The 25,661-nt window shown below is 32.8% G+C and overlaps 2 protein-coding genes and 1 non-coding gene across 10 annotated transcripts in view; 2 read left to right on the top strand and 1 right to left on the bottom strand.

The window, feature by feature from the left end:
- Srsf11 (serine and arginine rich splicing factor 11) overlaps positions 1 to 4,769 on the bottom strand; it is a 35,462-nt gene extending 30,693 nt beyond the window's left edge. The window contains exons 1-2 of one of the 3 annotated variants that reach the window (XM_078026493.1): positions 4,616 to 4,699; positions 600 to 713 (exon numbers count right to left, since the gene is read on the bottom strand). The gene's annotated coding sequence lies outside the window, so the exon portion shown is untranslated. Of the gene's footprint in view, positions 1 to 599; positions 714 to 4,615 lie in introns of all 3 variants that reach the window. The other 2 variants (XM_013361546.4, XM_013361547.4) reach the window with 2 other exon arrangements.
- On the top strand, positions 2,842 to 2,913 carry Trnaa-agc (transfer RNA alanine (anticodon AGC)). The gene has a single exon. It is a non-coding gene; the product is annotated as a tRNA-Ala (tRNA).
- The window catches only part of Lrrc40 (leucine rich repeat containing 40), a 60,579-nt gene continuing 39,103 nt past the window's right edge, over positions 4,186 to 25,661 (top strand). Inside the window, exons 1-8 of one of the 6 annotated variants that reach the window (XM_040288846.2) lie at positions 4,878 to 5,007; positions 9,634 to 9,652; positions 10,328 to 10,509; positions 11,560 to 11,633; positions 14,612 to 14,741; positions 18,132 to 18,255; positions 20,502 to 20,644; positions 22,315 to 22,487. In XM_040288846.2, the coding sequence (XP_040144780.1) occupies positions 9,643 to 9,652; positions 10,328 to 10,509; positions 11,560 to 11,633; positions 14,612 to 14,741; positions 18,132 to 18,255; positions 20,502 to 20,644; positions 22,315 to 22,487 (836 nt within the window). In that variant the 5' untranslated portion in view covers positions 4,878 to 5,007; positions 9,634 to 9,642. The other 5 variants (XM_005332350.5, XM_040288847.2, XM_078026490.1 and 2 more) reach the window with 5 other exon arrangements.

The raw sequence follows: 25,661 nt of genomic DNA, 5'->3' as shown, positions 1-25,661 counted from the left end.
ATTCTAATATTTCACTTGTGAATATGCTTGTGTTAATATAGGAGCTTTAGGGGAACAGTTCATATCCAAACCATAACAAGATAAGAATAAGGATGAAGCCTCAAAGACCATATTATGAAGTCTTATTAGAAATATAGGGGAGCTTTGCTCATGTGGAACAATATTTACCACTTATAAATTTTTACTCTCATTTAAAAGTACATAAGTGGCAAACTGAATTAAACTTGAATAAAATTGTTTCCAGGGACTGATAGCTAAACTTTAAAACAGTAGATTTCAGACTAGCGATATAACTAAGTGGTAGTAGAGTGCTTGTTAAGCAAGTGGGAGGCCCTATGTTTGATCCTTAGCACCTCAGGAAAAAAAATAAAATAGATTTTGTATATGCTAATACAAAAATAGAACAGTACTGTGAGGATGATCTATAAGGTTGTGGTGTCCAAATTTTACCTCTGAATTACTTTACTAATTCAAAGCTCCCTCATTTGTAATACCCATCATAATATTAAAACCAATTTTTAAAGTTGTGCAACATATTAATCTTAAAAAAAAGAGTAGGAATACTGTAATAGCTATCAAAGGTTAAAAATAATAATTACAAGGAATTGGGCTGGGGATGTGGCTCAAGCGGTAGCGCGCTCGCCTGGCATGCGTGCGGCCCGGGTTCGATCCTCAGTACCACATACCAACAAAGATGTTGTGTCCGCCGAGAACTGAAAAATAAATAAAAAAAAAAAATTCTCTCTCTCTCTCTCCTCTCTCACTCTCTTTAAAAAAAAAAATAATTACAAGGAATAATAAGAACCATTTTCAGATGACTTTTACAATAACTAGTAAACAAATCTCAACACCATAGCAACTTATCTTAACTGGCATTTGCAAGAATGGTTTATCCACCATCTTTTTCATTTTTCTTCAGTAGAAAGAAAATAAACAACAATAACAAAAACTAAAAGTATTTAGGATACATCTATTTTACTAGTGTCTCCAAAACACTAACATGTTATAAAAGGCTTTTTATTTTCCTAAAGCAGTAAACTAGAATTCTTTTATATCAAAAGTAGAGAGGAATCTAAGATCAAATATTAGAATCAAATATTAAATCTCTTAGAGCAGGAAACTTGCTTCATGATTCAAAAGCATGAAGAAAAGCAGTGGGAAAATACAAAGAATACATAATTGTATAATCATAAAGAAAATGCACTTTCTCCACTAAGAAAAATAATTATCTCACTCACTTCTTAATAATAATAGAATTCAATTCAAAGTCACATTTGAAAAACTACTAATAAAAATGAAAAATATGTAATGCCTTCAAAGAAACTTTTTTTTCACTATTTTCCAAAGTTGGAACTTAAACACCTAAAGGAAAAACAAATATGAAATTACAAATTGGTATCTGTAACATGAACTAAAATGTTTTCTCAATAACTTTTACATAAGATAACAAGTTCTCATAGCTAATATTTTGAAAGATAAATGTAATACTGCTTCAAACAGGCAAAATCTGTTATTTTACATGAAAAGAAACTTCAGAGAAATGTTTGCAAAGCAGACTTGCTTTGCTCTTGATTATAGTTTTTAAACAATTGTGCTTAGAAAACCTACACAATTTAACCTCATCTTCCCTTAGTAGAAATTTTAGATTTGTTTCAGTAAATCCATCTTATCAATTGTACCTTTCAACTTTGAAAAAATAAATCTAATACATAGCAATGTTTTACATCAATTTGAGATAGACATATAATTTTCCCCAATACAACCACATCTGAAAATACCTTATTAAATTTTAATGTAAGATAGCTACTATATCTTAATTTGATAAAGTCTTATTTTTCATTACAAAACAGAATAGAGTTCTTTGGGTCATATGATTGTTGTGCTTAACATTTTTGGTTTTTAGTTTCTGTTTTCAGTTAGCAAAGAAGCTTAAAAAGTAAAACTTTCAGTACTTAAATAAAATGAACATAATAAATTGTAGCTAGATAATTCTGCTACTAAAGTAGGTGTACAACAGTAGCCAGTCTGACTCAGGAGATAACCTTTTCATATTATTTTAATAATGTACCATTTTTTAAAAAGCTAACAATTTCACTTTCATACCTGTGTTGAAAACGGTTAGAACTTTTGTTTTTAATGCACTTTTAAGTAATACAACTAATATAAAGACCTAATTCCCACTAATATAACCATATAATATCGTAACTACTTTCATAAAGAAGTTTAATCCAGGGGCTGGGGTTGTGGCTCAGTGGTAGAGTGCTTGCCTAGCATGTGCGAGGCACTGGGTTCAATCCTTAGCACCACATAAAAATAAATAAAAGAAAGACTTTAAAAAAAAGAAGAAGAAATTTAATCCAAGTGGATTAGCTTTCAGTATCCATCAATTTGAGACAGACATATAATTTTCCCAATTGCATGAGGTAATAATTTTTACTTCCTCAATCTCCATTTTTATTACAGCTATATGCTAGTAAAATTTTTATGTATGTCAGTTACATCTGTTGACGTTTACAAGTATATGGCCACTTGAGTTTTTCAGAATTATTTTGTCATTAAATAGGATATGCCTCTTTTATTCAAAATGAAACAATGTTTCAACATGATGTCATTAAACATCAATAATGATTAGAATTCAGTAGATTCCAGTAGAATCACAATGAATCAAACAAGTACACCTAGCTATATTTAAGAGCAAAACTAAGCAAGAATCTGTTGTAGGTAGAGGAATAGGTACTACAAAATTTTGCAGCAATTTATTATCTTAAGGTAGAGCGTTACCTCCTAGAAAACAGAAAAAAGTTTGTTCTCAAATTTGTTTTAAAGCAATTGAAGTTGGTTAGGGATGTAGCTCAGTGGTAGAGCACTTGCCTAGCACGCACAAGGCTCTGGGTTCAATCCCCAGCACCGCAAAAACAACAACAAAATACAACTGAAGTATTCCTTAAAATGATTCCATAATAAAAGCAAATTGGAAATTATGAAAAGCCACTAGGCAACTCATGGTTGGAGAAAGATCCAGGTTTAACTGCCTGGCCACGCTCCTTATAGAAATTTATGATCTTAGGCAAGATTCCTAACTTCATTTAGCCTCTATTTCTTTATCTGTAAAACTGGTCACTATACTGAATAGGAAGAAAAAAATAAATAGGGTGTTTAAAACCAAATCTTACATGCAAAAAGGACATGAACCTGGATTCAGGTAAAACTGCATAATGCATATTTTGTCAAGAGACGTCATTTTACTGTTCAATTAACACTTCAGATCCACAGTAGATTCCCTGGAGGTTAGGAGAATATCTGCTTTTAAGACAAAATCACTCTGGAGAAGAAAAAGTCTAGCACCCAGAAGAGTACTATACAGGGTGAGTTCTTAATAAACACTTGTTGAATGACTTAATGAACTGTACCTTTCAGACATAAACTAACTTTCCAGGAAACACGGATTTACTGGACAAACTTTCTATATTTTATTCTGAACCCAAGTCCCTTCCCTCAACCAAGGGATTTAAACTATTGCTTTCATCAAATTATTTCCAAAAGCTTATAAGTTAGAAATTGTTATTCCTAAAGTAATGAAAAGAATGACTTTCAAAAGCTGTCGAGTAAAACTGCTTTAGTTACACGGTATGAAATGAAACTGACTGAACTTGACATTGATGGGAACAAAATCCTTCCTACTGAGAAAGGAAGCTAAAGGGCTGAGATATCCCCGCCCTCGTCCCCAACACACACACACCAGTCCCACATACAGACTCTAAAGATGATGGCGAGCAGGAAAGAAGATTGCCCACTCAGGTCTAACACTAAATCTGCTTGTTTACTTGATGCCTCTTGTCCCCTTTGCCTCCTCTTCCGGCCAATTAATTCTACATCTAGGTATCAGCTGCATTTGTTCCTATAAATTATAACTGCTTTTATGGGATGAAGGGAGAGAAGGAATCTTGCTGCTTCTCCCGGGTTTGATCAAACTGCCTAACGTTCATTCTTCCCTTTTCCATCTTTTGTCTATTTCTTATGTGGGGGACACATCCGGCCATCCAGAGGGATCCTGGGCTCGCTGGCCAGCAACAGTAAGCAGGTGGGATTGGAACTTTCACTTCCGGGGCTTCAAAGTCAGGGCTGTTTGTGATTCACTAAAGCTTGTACCACACTTGTCTCCTTTACCGTCCACTTGTCTCCTACAATTGTCTGGTAGGCAGGACATTTTTTACATTTTAAACTTTTTTTACTCTCTTTTTCTAGGTTGCCAATCCTTTGATTTCACATTCCCTCCAACGTTGGGCTGTTTCAACACAACAACGGGAGTGATGCACTAACTCCAGGAATCAAGAGTACAGGCTCCAAGACCAGGAATTCTCTTTTACTCCTTACGACGGAGGTCTGGTGCCACTACCCCCAGCGACAGACAGGCTGGGGTCCAGAGAGGCTGCAGACCGCGCCCAGGTCTCAAGTTTTAGTTAAGGCCCACGTTCAGACTAGAAGAGGGGAGAAGAGAGGGTTATCCTTTCCCAACCCCCTCGCCACGGTGGAAGCATACAGAAGGCTGGAGTCGCAGTAACCGGAGCAAACAATAAACCCGAAAGCCCCTCTTAAGCCCGCTGAACGCACTTACTAGAGCGAAGTAATTCCAGGACGCTAGGCCGGCACCGGCAACTGAAGGGGCTGCTCTGTCCTCCAGCCCCGGGAGCTGGCGGTGACGACATCTGCGCCGCGCCGCACGGAGCGAAAGGCCCAGCGCGAAGCCACGAACTCCGCGCACAGAGCGCGCGTTTACGGAAGGGGCGGGGTGGTGTGGCGGCGCCACATTTAAGCGTCATGGGTGGGGCTGCCGCTTGCAGATCCAGGATTTGAACATGTCGCGCCTGCAACGGGTACCCGGGCGGGATCCGCGAGCGGGTTTCAGAGCTGAGGGGAGAGACTGCACTACTTCTGTGCCCCAGGGGCTGTTAAAGGCGGCGAGGAGGAGCGGACAGTTAAACTTGTCGGGTAGGAACCTCAGTGAAGGTAAGACTCAAAGGTGCTACCAGTTTGTGCCGTGCAGGCAGAAAGCCCTAGCTCAAGGCAACCTCCTTTCCTCGAGCTTGGCTTTGCCTCTTAGCCAGGATCCCTGTGCGGTAATCCAGGCACTCTTAACATTTCGACTGACGTGGCCTCCCAGTTTCCTTACTTCTCTGGCTCCAGCATCTGTTGGAGGTACCCTTCTGGGACTATGGACAAAATTTAAAGCGGACGCTTTCAGGGACTCCCGCATAAAAAGGAATAGGCAACGTAATGGTAGAGTAAACTACCTATCAGATATTGGGAAAACATTTTCTTTGACTCTTACTTTCTTTTTCTCAATTTGTTCTCTAAGGAAAATTACCGACGCTAAAATTCTGTATTTTATCTACTCCTTTGTGAGCCTTGAGTGAATGCGAGACCTCTTCTTTATGAACTTGGGTAGAGTCCTAATGACCAGGAATGATGAGCAGGTTTTCTAAATTGAGGATTGGAATAAACGCCACACAAAGTCCATGAATTTGAGGCCACTCTGAAAAACCTGATAAAGACAAAGAAACAGTAATCTGGGTAAAACAATGAAAGGCCAGATGCTTTTGGAGTGGCCTGTGCGTGGGGGTAAGGGAGCAATGAGGGAGAAGTGGAGAAATAAAGCATTCTTCCTGTAATGTTTTCCTCTACTTACATTCAGCTTTTTACACTGCAATTAAAACCTTCCATTTTCCTTCTAATGAATATTAACTTATTGTGCCGTGAATAATGTAAACCAGGCAAACAAATACTTTACTGAATAAATGAAAGGGTATATGGCATAAAATCCTTGCTTTATTTATAAGAATTTTTATAGATGGGGCATAAACACTTTGAAACTACAGATAAGCTTTTTTCTCCCCACCCAACCCAGTCACTGTCCCTCTCCCTCCCTTGCCTCCTTTTCCCATATATATTTGCTTTTTCCAAAGTCGAACATTTTCTTTTTTGACTCTCTTGCTTCCTTTAGGGTTTTTGCTCAGAGCTCAATTCCAAGAGGCCCTTCCAAACCATCATAATTACCACTGGTAACACACTGTTGTCTCACCTGTTTAATTTTTTAAATAGAATCACTATAAGGACTTATATAATTTAATTATTGCTTACCTTGCCCATTAGTTAGACTGTTACTTCCTCAAGGTCAGGTAGCTTTCTTTTGTTCATTGTTGTATCCCTAGCTCCCAAAATAGTGTTTGCTGTATTGTAGGATCTATTTGTGGCCACGATAAGTAAATGAGTGAATATTCTCCAGTGCTAAGTGATGTTTTGGAATGTGTTTATTGACTAGATCCATGTGATTTAGTGTGTTAAACTTTTAGGTAGAAAATTTGGACTCTTAGGTTCATGCCGATATGGATCAGGACTGTTTAAGTTGTACTGAACCTGACACAGTAACTGTTGTGTTCAGTGAGTGAATATATAATATTTCATAGGATGAAGAAGGTATAAATAGGAAAGGCTTGTGGTATTTGTAGCTTATGTATGAAAAAGGGATTTCTGTTACCATAATATAGAAGATCTTTCCCTAACTGGCTTTAGACTTCAGTTTCATGTCTTATCACTCTAAACTTTGATATTCAAATCACTATCATTCTGTACTATTTGTATTCCTTTTGGGGATAACCCTCATTTTCTCCATTTCTTAGCTCATATAACATGGAGATGTTCCTTAGTTTTTCACTTATAATTAAATAATAAGACTTACTAAGGTTTATATAAGTAACATAGGTAAAATGCCTGCTACATAAAATAAAATTGAGCATTTCTGTTATGGTATGGCCTGTTATCCTGGGTTTCTCACTTTAAACCTCACTCTCTTAGTGTCATTACAAGAGTTACCTTCCCAACACAGATTTTACCATATCTCACAAAACATTTTAATAACATTTCATAGCTCACAAGATGCAATATAATGTTCTTAGCATAACATTCAAAAGATTTTCATAATCTTGTCCCCAACCGTCTACTTTGTGGTTTCCTATCTCTTTTGCTGAAAAGAGATAACACTTTGTTATTATTGTTCTTTAACAACAATAATAACAAAGTGTTGCCTTTTCCCCAGTTACACTTGTACATTCTTTGATAACTATTTTAGGTTTATAGAAAATTGAGCATATTGTACATTGTGTTCTCATTTACCTCCTCCCCCTCACCACTTACATTTTTCTCTTTTAATAACATCTTGCATTACATCAGGTACATTTTTAATAATTGATGAGCCAATAATAACAACACTATTATTAACTGAAGTTTATTTATTTACATTAGGATTCATTGTTAGTGTTGTATCATTTTATGGGTTTTGACAAGTTCATATCATGTGTTTACCATTATACTGTCATGAGGAATAGTTTCACTGCCACAAAAATCCCTTGTGCTGTACACATTTATTCCTTACCTACCTTCCCCCAATAAATAATAATGAAGCTTATGTGAAAAGGCTTATGAGAAAAGGAATTATGTGAAGGTATCATTAATTTTTATTTCATTTATTTAGTACCTAGCACAATATCTGGAAGAAACATAAATAGTTGATAAGTAACATACTATTTAAATGCATATTTGTATACCTTCACATATCATACATAACACTTTCACATGTTATATGAAATATCTTGTATATATGTGGAAAGCAATCTGAAAGAAGACATGTTTCAAAATATCTTTTGAATATAATTCATAATTCAAAGTAATAATATTTGGAGGCACAAATAAAGATAACGAGAAGACTTTTTTTTGTACTGCCAATGAGAATTTAGGGGTGCTTAACCACTAAGGCATACCATCAACCCCTTCTCCTTTTTTTTTTTTTTTAGTTATTGATAGACCTTTATTTTATTTATGTGGTGCTGAGAATTGAACCCAGTACTTCACACATGCCAGGCAAGTATGCTACTGCTGAGCCCCAGCCCCTGTATTTTTTATTTTGAGACATCTAGATAAATTGCTGAGGCTAGCTTCAAACTTGCAATCCTTCTGCCTCAGCCTCTGCAGCTGCTGGGATTATAGGTGTGTGCCACCAGGCCCAGCATGAGAAGACTTTTAAAAATATTTATTAAAAGTATAGCAGTGTACAGACTGGATCAAGGGAAAAGTTTATTGGAAAAAAAAATCACCATCTACAATTGTTTTGGTTATGTCAAAAAACGTTACTGAAACTTCTTTCCAGAACACTCTAAAAACCATAACCAACAGGCTATTGGCTACTTTTATATTACTTACTCATGGACCCATCAATTAGGTAGCAGAAACAAGTGACATAAGAAGACAAATATGTTCCACATGAAGAAAAGTAACAACCCAGTTTAAAAATGGGCCAAAGTTCTGAAAAGACCCCTAACCAAAGAAGATATATATATGGCAGATGTGCTTATAAATATATATTCAACTTTATTCATCACTAGGAAACAGCATATAACATAACACATCTAGTAACATGACTAAAATCCAAAAACCTGATAATACCAAATGCTGGTATGGAGCAAAAGGAGCTTTCATTCATTTGCTTGTGGAAAGATAAATGGTAGTGTCACTTTGGAAGACAGTTCGACAATTTCTTATAAGGCTAAACATAGTCTTATATGATCCAGTGATCATGCTTCTAAGTTTTTACGTAAATTGAGTTGAACACTTACATCCCCTGAACATGAATACTTATAGCTGATTTATTCTTAATTGCTCCAAATTGAAGCAACCGAAATATCTTTCAGAAGGTGAGTGTATAAACAAAATGGTACATCCATATGATGGAATATTATTTGACAATAAAAAGAAATGAGCTATCAAGTTATCAGAGGATCTCGAGAACCATATTTCTTAGGGGGAGATATAAGAGGAGAAAAGGCAATCTAAAAAAGCTAGATACAGATATGACTTAAATTATGAGACATTCTACAAAGGGTGAACTACAGAAACAGTAAAAATATCCCTGGTGACAGCTGTTTTTATGAACAGCAGCAGAATATATCATCTCTTTGTTTCAATGTAAATAGTGCAGCTCTTTTTTTCACTGAGCTAGATAAAATGAGGACAGAGTGATAAAGAAAATATGGATTGTTGCTTTCTGGTTGCATAATCATGGCAGAACAATAGTGTAGAAATGTTTTTAAGTGTTTCATCTAACACTAAGGAAAATGAAAATGTGCCACAGTTTGAGAAAAAAGAATGTGCAAATTCTAATGGAAACTACTTGAACTGAAAGGAAAATTGGTAGGCAGATAATTTATTAAACAAAGCAATTTACTTTGGAAACCATATTATTTGAAAGGGAAATATTGTTGTAAGGCTTTTCTTCCTTACCTTGAAGAGAACAGAGGATTAGTTTTCACTTGTACAATTAAGTAACTAGGTCTAGTGATCCTAAGCTTCAAAAACCATACTGTTTTAGGGTAATAATGATTTATTTTATTAAGTATACAGTTAGAACAGATAAAAAGTATAAAATAAACCATTTCTTTAGGCTTTCAGTAACCATCTTAAATTCTTATAAACCATGCTCTGCATTACTATTTAGACTGAATCTGAGTTTTAGCTACTGCTTGCGTAATGTAACTCATTGGGATATTCTAAATAACTAATAAAAACTGACCATTTTCATTTCAGGGGAAAAAAATGCTTCCAGGTGAGTATGCTGTCAACAAAAAAAGCAAATCTTATACATTTCTTAATGAAAACAAGAAAAAATGCCTCAGAAGTTGAAAGAGAACATTCAATTTTTTTACTGAAATCCAAGGGAGTTTGGATTATGAGACAAGGAACTCGATAGTTAATTTATGTGTGATGACAGGTAATGCCTTACCAGTAAACTACACCCCCAACCCTGTTACAAGGTTTAAATGCATTGGTTTGTTAGAAGATTGCCTGATATTTTCGTTAGCTATTATTTATTACTACAAGTACTACTAGACCTTTCTGAAACTCAGTATACACTTCTGTTACAAAAGTTTTGATATTATAAATACAATTAATAATTTGTAAATACAAATGCTGATTTCCAAGCCTTTTCTGTAACTTTGTTAGCATGATAGTAGAGTATATTTTATATATTTGTCAAAAAGTGTTATACAGAGTATACCTAGTGTGTAAATGAATAAAATTAAAAGTGAGATCTAATGTATAAAGTACATACTAGTCTGTTTTTGAATGAAATCAGCTTTTGGTGTAGCTGTAATTTATTGCTATTTGACTTATTGGAAAATATTTGTTTCTGAAATTGTTTTTTAGTGGATAAATTGAATGGTTATTACCAAAATTTAATATCTAATATCTTTTTTTTTTATGGTGGTGGTGGAAATAGTGCCTCAGTGTGTTTGGAGAATAAACGTGGATATCCCTGAAGAAGCTAATCAGAATCTTTCCTTCAGTTCTGCTGAACGATGGTGGGAACAGACAGATTTGACCAAACTAATCATATCAAACAATAAACTTCAGTCACTGACAGATGACCTTAGACTCTTACCTGCACTGACTGTTCTTGATGTAAGTTGAATATAATTATGTGTTGTTGGTTGAAGAGACTCCAAAGCTAAAGTTAGGCTTTGATAAGCAGAAAACTCTTCATGTTAAGTTGATACAGTCAAAGGGAAAATAATATTATTATGTCATGCACTGCATAATGGTTAAGGGAGTAAAACATCAGTTTTTAATTCTGACTTTCCAAGTTAACAGCCAGTGACTTTGAGGTTTCCTATTTGTGCTTTAGTTTCCATATGTATCAATGAGAAAAGATACTACTATTTTTAATTATTAGAATTCTCTGTGTTAACACGTACATCAGTATTTAATTGTTGCTTCTACTCATCTTTTTTCTTATTGCTATGTTTTATCATCACTATTACTCTAGACATTAAAACAAGTGTAGTATTTAAGGGTTTTTTTGTAATTCACTTTCAATCTCACTGACTTAAACTATTAAACTCAAATTTTTGTGATTTTTATTAAGGCATTCAGTTTTTAGTCTCTAGTCACTATGTCATGGTAAATTGGAGCATTAATAGTTATTTCAGAGTATATAAACTTCTGGTTTACATAGCAACATCAAAAATCCTCTAATTCATGTGTGAAAAAGATTGAATGAAAATAGTGAAATTTCTAGAGAAGTTTTTTTTGTGTGTGTGTTTATTTGTGAAATGATTGAATTGGCCTACTCCAAGATACTTTCTCCCTTAAAAACAGTATGTTTCTGTGAGAACATGAGAAAAGTTCTTCTCTCTCTTATGAAATTTTTGTATATGTTGACGTAAATAATATCTTCACCTGTACATGACATTAAAACTCCACTCGATGAGGTGAAGCTTTTTTGTTTTATTTTGGTAATATTTAAAATCAATAACTTATTACTTCATGATTTCTAAGCAGTAGTTGGGTCAGTTTTAAACCTCTTTTCCTCTTCTATACTCAGAACAAATTACAAATAGGTGTCATGTCATTGAATTAGAAGAACAGGGATTATCAGTGAATAATTTTGTATAAAACCAAGATCATGTGTTGTTAATTATAAGAATACTGATTTCCTTTTAATAATTTTAGATACATGATAATCAGCTAACATCACTTCCTTCTGCTCTAAGAGAACTTGAAAATCTTCAGAAGCTTAATGTCAGGTAAAATTTAAGCTTATTTATTTCTAATGTTGCAATTATAATGGTATAGATTTAGTATTCTTTAAAATTATTTTCTAACATTAGAAAATATCATGAGGCTGGGGCATAGCTCTGAGGTAGAACCTGTGGGTAACATCCATGAGGCCCTGGGTTCAGTACCCAGCACCAAAAAACCAAAAAAAACTTGGTGTTATCTTAGAAAATAGTTGAATAAGAATTTTAATTTCTTTTTTTAATATTTATTTTTTATTTATAGGTGGACACAATGCCTTTATTTTATTTTGTGGTGCTGAGGATCGAACCAAGTGCCTCATGCATGCTAGTCAAGCGCTCTGCCTCTGAGCCACAGACCCAGCCCTTAACTTTTAATTCTTAATTAGTTGTCCTTTTTAAAAAGATGGGTTTTGCTACATTTCCCAGGTGGTCCCTGAACAGCTATGCTCAAGCAATTCTCCTGACTTAACCCCATGTAGCTAGGACTATAGACTGGCCCCTCTACTCTCAGCAGAGCATTTGTCTTTGTGTTTGGTTTTAGAATTCCCTACATGTTTTCTGGTTTTATGAATTTAAGGCCAGTTGATTTAAAATAAATGTTTTTGACTGCTTACCTAGGATGGACAAAGCCCTGGATTCAGTCCCCATTACCAAAAAAAAAAAAGTGTTTGTTTTATGTTTATGAGATAATATAGAAAGATTCAGGTCATATCAAGTTTTAAATTACTATCATGACCCATATGAAGTTTACTCAGTTTCCCCAAGTTAGGGCAGTGAGTCAAATTAGAAATATTAAAGGTATGAGTAATTTAAGAAATAAGACAAAACGTGAAAATAAGTAAAAGAGCAGAATTCAATTGGGACCAACTTTGATGGAGACTGGGTCTAACTCCCCAAAATGAAGTCATTTAAATGAATGGGAACACCAGTGGGATTCCGAGTAAAGAACTTCCTGAGGAAACAGAAAGAAGATAGTAGAAACAATTCCTCTGGATGTTAGTAGGTTAGGCCCACCTCCTGTACCTCAGGGGCAGCTGCTTTTGAACCTAGGGCTATTAGCTAAGGCAGGGTATCAGCATAATCTGGAATTATCTAATAGGGAATTTCACTTAGGAGTTCCAAGGAAAGCAACCTCCCTGCCTTGTTATGGCTCAAACAAGCCCGTAATTCATACACGTCCTCCAACAAATTACCTCTATATTCTAGAAAGTATCTAGACAATAAAGAAGAGTTATTAATCAATTCCTTTATTAATGCTGAAGAATTTTGTGGTTGTTTTTTTGTGTGTGTGGTGCCTGAGATCAAACTCGCACATGCCTCACACATGCTAGGCAAGTTCTCTACCACTAAGCTAAATCCCCAGCCCTCAGGGTTTTTAATATTAGAAATTTTTAAACTTTTCCAAGGACCCCTTGTGTTCCATGCATATTTCTGGTACTGTCATTGGCAGATAGGATGCTAGGTGGCTGAGGCTCTAAATGCTCCCTCCCAATTAACACCCAGATTTATAAGAAAGAATATCTTTGCCCTGTCTATGTTATATACACATAGATTAAGAGAAAGAACTTAGGGGAGATTTCATTTAGGAAAAGAAACTGGTTATAAAACAGATATGGTTATAGATCTATTTAACACAGTATAGTCAGTTCTGTTTTCTAGTGGTAAGGTAACTGGTTTGAGAAAAACAGTCCCTAAAATAACAGTCCTCATTCAGTGAAAAACTTGAAATTACCATAAATCAGAAAAACTATCTACACCTGATGGGCTGTGGATCAGTGGTAACCACTTGCCTGGCATGTGTGAGGCACTGGGTTCGATTCTCAGCACCACATATAAACAAATAAAGGTCTATCAGCAACAACAACAACAACAACAAAACACTATCTACACTTGAAAAGGTGCTAATTGTTTAGATATGCATCAGAGGATCTTCCTCTTATAAGTCAAAAGTATAGACAGAGCCTGCAAGGACAAGAGTGAGGAGTATTAAGCATGGGGGGGGGACGGTCAGCTTTAGATTCTAAAACGTTAAGCATATGAATTTCAAGATGGAGGAAATATATAGCTAGAATTATATCTTTTCCCATCTCAATCTTTATCAAATATACCCAGACTTCAGCTACATAACCTAGAATAATAACCAACTTTTAATAGTCTTACTCGTTCTTATTTTAGAAAACAAGAACGAATGGCTTGTTTTGGCTTTTTTGTTGTAGTTAGTTTTTTTTTTTTTTAATGTAATTTAGGGTTATTATACAGCCCCTCATATTTCTATTTCCCCCTTTTAGTGCATGAAGTAACTATGTCATGATAGTAGAGTAGAATTCATAAGTGAATAATGAAGTTGTGATAAATTTGGGAATCTCTTCATTTCTCTCTTAATAACCAGGGAGCATATCATCCTCAGTGATGTGGGACTTCTCCTAAATCAGTAAACTGAGTGTCTCTAGAGAAGGGTACAACTGAAAAGTTCAGACTGGAATTGACATGTCAGGCCCTCAAACAGAACTAGATATTTTTGTCTTGAATGCTATGTTTACAACCTTACCTCCATATAAAATATAACTCTTCTGTAGGGTGTGGGTAAATGTACACAAGTCAGATACAGTATAAAAAGTTACAATAAGTACAAAAGTAAGAGTACAATAACCTAGTGCCTCACACACGCTAGGCAATTAAGAGTACAATAAGTCCTTTCATGATACATGTAAAATTAAGTTGATTATAAGCAAGAAATTAGAAGTTCACTGATTATATGTTTATTTAGAAACTTTATTTCTTTAAGATTCTAATTTGGTTACTTTAGATTACTGTTATTTTAATGAGTATATATTTTTGGAAAGTGAATTTTGATAAGTACTTAAAATTAATAACCATATCTTATTTTTCTAACAGGTTCACGTAGTTGATTAGCAAGAATGTCTTTGATAAATATCTATTGCGTTGTTTACTAAATTATTCAGCATTTATTTATCAATCAATAGCCATAACAAACTGAAAATGCTCCCTGAAGAAATTACAAATCTAAAAAACCTGAAAGGCCTGTACCTCCAGCATAATGAACTAACTTACATACCAGAGGGATTTGAACAACTTTCCAATTTAGAAGATTTAGTAAGTTGTGATTTTCTAATTTTGTACTATTGTGGCTGGTGGGATTTTTTCATCAGACTGAGAAATGTGATATGATTGAAATTGTGGGACCTGGATGGTTGATTTTATGATTAGATTATCAGAAATTTTGTATTTCAATTAAATTGCTAAATCAATAATTGTAAACTTGTTTTTCCTATGTTATTAAATCAACTTCAAGTTATAACTCAGGACTAGAGTTTGGAAAAAAGCAAAGAAGGTGACTATTCAGAGACTTTTATAGCTTAGAAGGAAGTTGTCTTTAGCATATATCAATTTTCTTCTATCCCTATACTGCTTTTTTTGTTGTTGCTTTAATGTATTTTTATTGTAGATGGACACAATACCTTTATTTATTTACTTTTATATGGTGCTGAGGATCGAAACCAGTGCCTCACACGTACTAGGCTAGTGCTGTACCACTAAGCCACAACCTCAAACCCCCCCATACTGTTTTTGTTCTTTACATTACCTGTGGCCCAGCCCTGTGAGTATCTAGATAATCCCTTCAAACATGCCTTTTTCTTCTCTATTTTCCAAAATGGCCATATTTCCTACTAAAACTTTTATTTTATGTTTTACATATCCTTAATAGAGATAATGATAAAGCAAAATAAATAGTATTTTAATCATATTATTAATAATAAAAACAATAAGATCTTTGCTTCGTGTTTTACATATGGCAAGCTAAATAGTTCTATCCCTTAATACATTAACAAACTGTGAAAGTGCATCCCTTTTTCTGCAGTTTACCACCAAAGGAATAAGACTCTACTGTGAAGTATTCCATCTTAAAGAATTTAGTCACATCAAATGAGAGGTTCTCATATATATTATGTATTCTAATTAGTTATTTCATATTGCATTTTGGTTCTTTTCCCTTTTACATGTTTTCAACAGTTCATTTGTGTCATGTTAACCTTAAACTTTCTCACTAAAGTAAAAATTAATCCTTTTACTTTTATTTATTCTGTAAGTACCACCTCCTTGATAATCTCCTCAATTGCTCTAGTGTTTGAAAAAAAATATATACATGTCCAAGCTACTCTTTCAACGTTTTGTTGTTGTTCAGTCTGGTCAGATTGGAAATTAGGTTACAGAATAAAAAGGCATATGTAGATAAAATGAATGAAAGAAGGAAACTATCAGATTTTCTTATAAATTTTTTTAAATTTTATAAATATTAAAAGTAGTTGATATTTAAAAAACATACATTAGAGTTAAAAGCTGGCAAGAAACTTTATAATAAATGAAGTTTCCCAGTTCTACTTTATGGGTTTTCAGTCATTTGCATAATGAAATTTTCCTTTGATAATTGTGTTCTTAAGGATTTAGTGTCAAATAAATCATAAATACGTAAAACAACATATTAAAACAGATTAAAATGAGAAATACCTGTGACCATTTAAATTACTAATTTAACTTTATAAAAACTGCTTAGCCCAATGGCACTAAATAAATATTTGTTGAAGTAATACTGGCATAAATATGGATTAGTGTATGTATAGTATACTTATGTTTTATACCTTTACCAACTATAATAATTTAATATTTTATCAGTAATACGTTGTAGAATTTAGAAGGAAAGGAATAACTTGGCATAAATATGGATTAGTTTATATATGGCCATACTTATGTTTTATATCTTGCTACAGTAATTAAATACTTAATTTTATTAGTAATTCCATTTAGAATTTAGAAGGATTTTTATTAGAATGATTGGGGTTTTTTAAAATGCTTTGAGAATCATTGGGCTTGGTGGCACACACCTGTAATCCCATTGGCTAGGGAGGCTGAGGCAGGAGGATTGTGAGTTCAAAGCCAGCATCAGCAGTATCGAGGTGCTAAGCAACTCGTGAGACCTTGTCTCTAAATAAAATATAAAATAGGGCTGGGGATGTGGCTCAGTGGTCAAGTGCGCCTGATTTCAATCCCTGGTACTCCCCCCCAAAAATGTTTTGAGAATTTCTGAATTAATTTGTTAGCAATTATTTTTAAAATTTTTCATTTTAGAAAAGTGTTAGATTTATTATAGTTGTAAATATATGCCTTTTACCCAGCTTTTCCTAATGTTAACATTTGTATACTTATAAAACATTTGTAAAAACTCAGAAATTCATATTGGCATAATTCTAACTATAGATTTTAATTCATTATTTCTCTAGTTTTTTTTTTTTTTTAACTACTCTTATCTTTTTGTTCCAGGTTCTAATACTAATCCCATTCCATTTAATTTCTGAAACTTTCAATAATATATAATATTTATTTATTATCAAGCAATTCCTTGATTTTTATTTGAGAATTAGAGTTGTAGAATATATGGTTATATGTTGTAGATTATTATAGTGTTATATTAGTAAATTTTTGTAAAAATGAGCTGATTCAGCTTTTTACTGTTTTCTATCTCAATTTATTCAGTTACAGAATACAGTTGTTTAATATTTGACTTATTGAAAATCTTCATAGCTATTTTAAGTCATTTTTTTCTTTTCATTCTTACAATTGACCCTACTTAACATTTTGCTGATAGAAAATGGAACATTTTACACTTAATTCAAGTGTTACAAGAACTACTGATTTATAACATTGTTTTTTAAAGGATTTTTTAAAAAATAGTTCTCTCATTTAAAGAAAAAAGAGAAACTTCAAAATTTAAAGAAACATTGAAGTATAGAGATAAATTAAGCTAGCTCGAATGCATCAAAAGTAAAAGACTTCTAATCTTGGCCAATGTAAACTTCCAAAGTCAGCAGAACCAAGAGAATATATTTTTTGTCAGAAATTGAAATGACCACTTTTTCCACTTTGTTTTTCTTTCTTTCAGGAACTTTTCTATCTTGCAAAGATGTCTTTCATTTGTTATTATGGGTTACCAATAATGTACCTAATTCATTCAATAGAAGGACAAAATATATTTATGCATTGCAAACATAACATGATATACTGTGCCTTAGTTTTAATAGTAACCTTTATGTAAAATATTTTTAAAGTAAGAATTTATTCTAGGGAAAAGTGCTAGGGATAGATATTCACCAAATTACATTGTTTTATTTTGTGCACGTGTAAATATATAACAACAAATTCCATAATTATGTACAACTATAATACACTAATAAAAATATGTGGAAAGAAGAAAGAAAAAAGAATTCATTCTAATTTCTATCTGCTATCTTGATGAATACATTGTGGGTCTATAGATATTTGAAAACATTGAAGTGAATGATAATCTGGGAAATTGTGTTAAAGTTACAAAATCAGTCACCTCTAAAGTAGTCTTTTTTCTTGCATTTCCCCCAATTTCTGAAACTCCATTTAGGGCTATTTATATACTCTCCTGTTTTCTCACTTATTCATTCATTCTTTCTTTTAAAGGATCTTTCAAGCAATCGTCTTTCAACTGTTCCTGTTAGTTTTTCTTCTCTGTCTAGTCTGATACGACTCAATCTTTCCAGTAACCAACTGAAGAGTTTGCCAGCGGAAATAAGCAAAATGAAAAGTAAATCATTTTTAAAATATTTAAAAAACTACATAAGTTTGAAGTTGATGTAACTTGCCTTTGGAAAAATAATTTGTAACATAATTATAGAGAAGTAAATAATAATTTTATGATAGTAAATGCAAGCAATACTTAGTCACATTTTCTCCAGACCATTATTATCTGACAAATTTCTAAAGAATTAACATCAAAAGATATTTAGGCATATTAAAAAGTAATTGAGAAATTGATGAAGATTTTCAGCTATGCTATCTCTTCATTTGTTCAGCTATGCTATCTCTTCATATAGTTTTAATTATAATTATAGTCTTTATGCAGTTTATAGTTATATATAACTATATATAATATATTATATATAGTTATATATAACTATATATAATATATTATATATAGTTATATAATATATGTATATTATATATTACATATATTATATATAGTTATATATAACTATATATATGTAACTACATAAATAATATATAGTTATAACTAGATATAAATATATAGTTAGTTAATATAGCTATATAGTTATATAAATATATACCCTGTATATTTATAGGACATTTAATTGTTATTTAACTATAAATAAATGGATTCTAAGAATAATATCTTCATTTGTATGGTGTCATGAAATTTTACAATGCTTTTGTTCAAATTATTTTGACATCACATAATTTAATTTACAGTTCTGTAAGTTAAATCAGGTAATTTTTTTTTTTTACAGTTTAAAGATTGATAAACCTTGATGAAGAAATTATGTTGTAAATTTTAAAAGCAGGTCTGAAATCCTCTTGCTTTATCCCCACTGCTTGTATTCTTTCAGTTAGTGCTCCTAGATGCAAACATTTCTAAAAATTATTCTTTAAAACAAATTTTTATTTTAAAAATTTATTGTATTTGAGTGGATCAGACAGCAACATTCTTTTCTCACTATTCTAGTTAAATAATATATAAATTTTATTAGTTGAAAGTAGTACTGTTTCATTTGCTTTTGAAACCAGTTAGCATCTTCATATACTTGAAAATATGCAATCTAAGGCAACATATCGATATAGCCTTGAATTATTTAAAAACCAACAGGCTCAAACTGCAGGAAAATAAGTTGTGAATGCATACTGCAGTCTGTTGGAGAGGTAGGAGAATAGATGTTGACCCTAGTAAGTGGAAGAATCTAATATGGAGTATGCCTATTGAATCTTTTTTTTTTAAATTTTTTTAGTTATAGATGAACACAATATCTTTTATTTATTTATTTTTTATGTGGTGCTGAGGATTGAATCCAGTGCCTCATGCATGCTAGCAAACGCTCTACCACTGAACTACAACTCCAGCCCATGCCTATTGAATCTTAAGAAAAGAAAACCTTTACTTCTTTTCCAATTTTGTTTTTCTGATTGCCTTTAAGAAAGGAGGATCCAGGAGCTGAAAGAGAGATCCTGCAAGTAAAGATATTCTTTTGATGGACTGTGGTTGTTACTCAGTGGTAGAGTGCTCCCCTAGCATGAGTGTGGCACTGGGTTCGATCTTCAGCAGATAAAAATAAATAAGTTAAACAAAGTAATTGTGTCTATGTACAACTAAAGAAAAATATTTTTTTAAAAAAGATATTCTTTTGAGCTGTAGTAAATATTCTTGTCAGAAATGTTAGCAGAGGTGTTAGGAGAAGCATATAATTTTTAAAAAAATAGAAAAGAAGATGGGAGTGGGAAGGAGTAGCAAGCAGTAGGGATGAATGGAAGAATGGAAAGGAGTACATAAAAATCCAAGTCTTTTTAGCAGAAAATCTACTTACCTAAAATCCCAGTAACTCTAAGACACTATTAGCCAGTTACTTGATGTCCATTCATTCAGTCAATGTGCATATATGTTAAATGTCTTTAATTATAGCCTTTTCTTTTTAAGAGTATATAATATATGCAATAATAATTGTATATGATTTATATATTTTAAATCAATAGAGTACTGGAGAACTTGTTTTTTAACTGCACTACAAAGATAACAAGCATTATTATTAAATACTAATTTTAACATCATTAGGTCTTAATTTTAATTAAATGTAAAGAGAAACTTAGTTTACATTTATTTAGTTCAAGAATATTTGAGTATTCTTGATTATTGCCCCAGTATACATTAGCATATGTTCATAAGTACTTGCAGAGATTTATTACCCATTCTTTGAAATTCTATATAATCATACACCAATTTTTTTTCTTTTTAAACATTTTATTTTCACTGAATATATATTGCAGGATTAAAGCATTTGGATTGTAATTCAAATCTCTTGGAAACTATACCTCCTGAATTGGCTGGCATGGAATCGCTAGAATTGCTTTATTTACGGAGGAATAAATTGCGTTTTCTACCAGAATTTCCTTCATGTAGACTATTGAAGGTACTATTTAGTATATTACTAAGTAACTGTATATTTTCTAAAAGTTGCTTATGAAAATGAATTTTTTTTAAAGGACCTAATCTTTTGGTCATGTGTGTTATAAGTAATGGTGTGTGTGTGTGTGTGTGTGTGTGTGTGTGTGTGTGTGTGTATTTTTTAGAATTTTAATGTGACTACTAACTTTAATGATACTGTTAGTAACAGATTTTTAAAACAAAATAATTTTTAAAAATAGGTATTTGGTCCTTTCACCTGATTAGTAGTTCATAACTGGAGAAATACTATATAATGAGGGTAACATGGTATGTTGGAACTATCCTATGGGAGACCTGAAATACTAGTACGAAATATTTACTTAATGCTATAAGTTGGCTTCTCTCACATTTATGCAATCTGTTTAAAATTACTTTATTTTGGCTTTAAGAATATAACACTGAGGGCTGGGGTTGTGGCTCAGTGGTAGAGTGCTTGCCTAGTATGTGCAAGGCCCTGGTCAATCCTCAGCACCACATAAAAATAAATAATAAAAAAAAAAAGGTATTGTGTCCAACCACAACTAAAAATTAAATATTAAAAAAAAAAGTATAGCATTAGAAGGCTGGGGATACATATAGCTCAGTTGGTAGAGTGCTTGCCTCGCATGCACAAGGCCCTGGTTTCAATTCCCAGCACCACAAAAAAAAAAAGAATAATGAGTTGGGCTGGGGTTGTGGCTCAGTAGTAGAGCATTTGCCTTGCATGCATGAAGCAAGGGTTTGATCCTCAGCACCACATAAAAATAAATATATAAATATATTGTGTCCATCTACAATTAAAAAATATTATTAAAAAAAAAGAATATAGCATTATAGCCAGGCGCAGTGGCACATGCCTGTAATCCGGCATCTTAGCAGGAAGATTGCAAGTTCAAAGCCAGGCTCAGCAAAAGTGAGACAATGAGCAACTCGGTGAGGACCCTGTCTCTAAATAGAATGCAAACTAGGACTGGGGATGCGGCTCAGTGGTTGAGTGCTCCTGAGTTCAATCCCCAGTACCAAAAAAAGAAAAAGAAAGAATACAGCATTTTAATTCTGTTTAAAATTTGTCATGATTTACTTTTCTTTATATCTACTTTTAGTGTTAAAAGAGTTTCTAAATAGAAAGATAATAGTGATCTAAAAAAATGATAATGGAAAAGTTTTCATTTAATTAAATTAGCTAATTTTCCAACTGATAATTATAAATTCTGTTAATGGGATACCAATGTGTATAATTATCATTAATGGTAACATTACATGAACTCACTAAAATATAAATTTTTTGATTGGTACTGATTTGTTTTGAAACTAATTTTTCATCATGCTTTTTAGACTTATGCTTTTATTAATATTATAAATGTAGCTAGTAAATCATTTCTCTACTTTGGTTTTGTAAACTTGATGTTTCTGCAGGATTCATCTTTGATTATTTTTCTATTGCCAGAACCTTTTTGAAGATATTCTTCTTTGCCTTTTTTCTTTATATGTAAGATAGCTTAAATGTAATTAAAAATGTACCTTAGTAATAAGAAAGTTGTATTTTTTCTAATGTATATTTCCATGATTTCAAATTAAGAGTACCCACAATTTTATTTTCATTATCTAATATAAAATTGAATAAGGAACGTGTATGGCTGATCTTTGTTTTTTTAGGAATTGCATGTAGGTGAAAACCAAATTGAAATGTTAGGAGCAGAACATCTTAAGCATCTGAATTCCATCCTCGTGCTAGACCTGAGGGATAACAAGTTAAAATCTGTTCCAGATGAAATTACACTACTACAGTCTTTGGAAAGGCTTGACTTAAGCAACAATGACATTAGTAGGTAAGTTAATAGATCAAATTAATAGAAGTTATATTTGTATTTAGTCATAATTTATTAATTAAAATATTTATAAATACATGAGATCCTTTTGTAAATCTTGAATTCACTAAATATTTATTGAGCAGATATTATCTACAAAGAAAGATTAACTAGATTTCGTCCTTGGCAGCTGGCTTGATATATTTATAGAAGTAGAAACAAGTTACTGTAATTCACTAGAACTAAAATCTAAGGAAACTGGATTTTTGGTCCACATTTTTTTGTTGTACATAATGGCGGGACTTGTTATGTATTCATACAAGCACATAATATAACAATATTATTTGGCCAACACAGCTCCCAGGCTGGATTTTTATGTTTTTTTTCACTGTACTATGTCCAACTCTTAGATCAGTGCCTTTGGCATATAGAAGGTGCTTTATAAATGTTTCTTGGATCTGTTAAATGAATGTAAAGCCATTAGAGGAATATAAAGCACTTTGGGGGGTTAAAGGATTTACAGTTCACTAAGAGGAAGTTAATTGCCTAGAACACAAAATGTAAGAACATACTCACTTTCAGAATTCCACCTCATCTTAGTTATACCGGGTCTTTATACAATAGAAGTTTCAGGTTCAAGTGTAAGGTAATGAGGATGATACATTTGGCAAGAGGAAACAGCACAAACAAAACTTTGGGAATTCTAAATAAGGTGCACATAGGGAACTTGTAAAAATTTTGAGCTTGAAAACTAAGTTGAGCCACATGGAAGAGACCTTTGAAGAAACAGTTTTCATTTTAAGTGCTATAGAAAGACTATGTACAAGGCTAATTTGAGTATAATATTAAAACAATAACTGCCGCAGTCTGGCTGGGCACAAAATCATGAGCCACTCACACCTTGTAGATTCAAACAGCAACTCTTTATTCTCGAACTGTCACCAGCACTCTACACACAGGTTCTGGGCAAAATCCACACTCTCCATTGGGCTCTGAATCCCACGAGAACTCAAGGGGAACTCCAGGAGCTGGTGCCTCCAGGCACCCGGATACACCTTAAATCTGGAACCGCCCTGAACCCAAGGAGCACCATAAACCCTGATCTGCCCTAAACCCAGATCCGCCCTGGTCCTTGAGCAAGGTCACCTTACATGCAGTGTCACTGCAAATGACCTGGGTCATGCTATGTGTCATTCCTACTTGGCAATGGCTCTCAGCAAATAACAATAATACATTGAATAGGAGTGGTTTTATAGGTAGGAAATCTAAAAGCTGTTAGTTTAGTAATTATCACTAAGGAACACATTTTAGTCAATGGCTTGTATTGAGAGTTGTATAGATTTATGTAATGAGGAACTAAATTTTGAAAGCAATGGGAATGAAAAGAAAAAGGCATATGTGTGGTGAATTAGAATAAATTGTATTTAGCAGCTGACTGATTATGTTGGACATGGAGAGAAGCAGAGTAGTGAGCAAAGAATCATAAAATGTCATAAAACATCATATTTAGAATTGGAATTATTTTATGTATACAGACTCAGATCATATATCAACTGTTTTAAGTTTGAATGCCAGAAATATGGAGTACTATTCACAAAAGAAGAAAAAATTAGGCAAGGCAGATTTTCTTTTATGTGTATATTTTAATAAATATTTTTAAAAGTAACATTTCTTTCACAATGTACTTATGGCATATTTAGACCATTGATTTGAACTTTTGGATAATGATCACCTTTTCATACATATATGATAGAATTAAGCAGTGACCTGAATATCTATAAAAGTGTTTATCTTTCCAGTCATGAATAAAAGAATCTATTGCTTCTTACAAATATTAACATGTAAAATTTTCTCCTTGGTGGTTTTATTTAGTCTACTGCATAAGAGCAGTAGGAAGCAGATGTTTAACAAAAACTAAATGGTTGGTACAAATATTTTTAATGTCAGAAAATGTATTTCAATTTTTCTGATATCAGAAAATATATTCACATATTTTCCTCTTTCTCTAGAGCTCTGGAGATAAAGGGCCTACAACATAATCATATTTTAGTATATTTTTAGAGTTTTTTTTCCTTCCCTCAAAGCATATAGTTCTGAGATACTAATAATTCTTGTCATTTTCCACCCCTTCAAATTTCCTTCTAACTAAAATACTGGTTCCTAACACTGTTACTAGAATAGTTTCTATAAAATAAAAATATCTAATCATTCATCTTCTTGAGAAGCTTTGATAGTTTTCCATTGCCATAGCACTGTTTTCTCAAATACGACTGAGTATTTGAATCATTTAAAAGGCATTAAGGGGAAAAATAATACAGATTTTGAGGTACCAATGAATTAGAATCTCTTACAATGACACCCTACGGTTTGTTTTGTTTTATTTTGTTTAAAAAATAATTCCTGGGAAGATTTTGGTACATCTTGTCTTCAAACCAGTAATTGAAAGAGAAAGTCCAAAATTTCTGGTAAAACAATCAAGGGTGTCTGAAGCTGAAACTACTTTTGGTTGCTTCTTTCTTTCGCTGTTCTAGGTATCCTGCTTTCTGACTATATCAAACAATACATCCACGACCCCTTCCTTTTGTTTCTTTATCCTAAAATGCCCTTTTCCTGCCTTAATGCCTAAGGGAATCCCATTTATTTTAAGCCCAAATCCAGGTGTTGTTACTCCCTTCTACTCCTTTATCCTTGTTTCTATTTTCATAGCAACTTTACTTATTTAGTGTTTTTCTTATTATATATTTATTTATATAATGTTATTTTTTGATATGTGACTTACATATAATAAAAGCATATAATTTGATGACTTTTGGCAAATGTGTACAGTTGTGTAACCATTGTCACAGTCATATTAGAAAACTTTTGTCTTCCCAAGAATTTTCCGCCTTTTGCCATCAATTCTGTTTCCATACTGCTAACTAGTAACTACTATGTACTCTCTTTGCCTTTTGTAGAAAATCATATAAATGGCTTTATGCAGTATACAGTTTTTGTGTTTGGCTTCTTTCATGTAGCATAAAGTTTTTGTGATTCACTCATGTAGTTGTGTTCATATAGTTCATTCATTTTTGCTGAATATTCTTTTATGTAGATATATCACAATTTAGTCATCTCTACTAGTTAGTTGATGAACATTTGGGTGTTCTTCAATTTTTTTGCTATTGTGAACATTCGTGTGTAAGATTTTGTGTGGAC

This window comes from Ictidomys tridecemlineatus, chromosome 11, assembly GCF_052094955.1.
Source record: "Ictidomys tridecemlineatus isolate mIctTri1 chromosome 11, mIctTri1.hap1, whole genome shotgun sequence".
NCBI classification, from domain to species: Eukaryota; Metazoa; Chordata; class Mammalia; order Rodentia; family Sciuridae; genus Ictidomys; species Ictidomys tridecemlineatus.
This window is presented reverse-complemented; position numbering and strand designations above follow the sequence as displayed.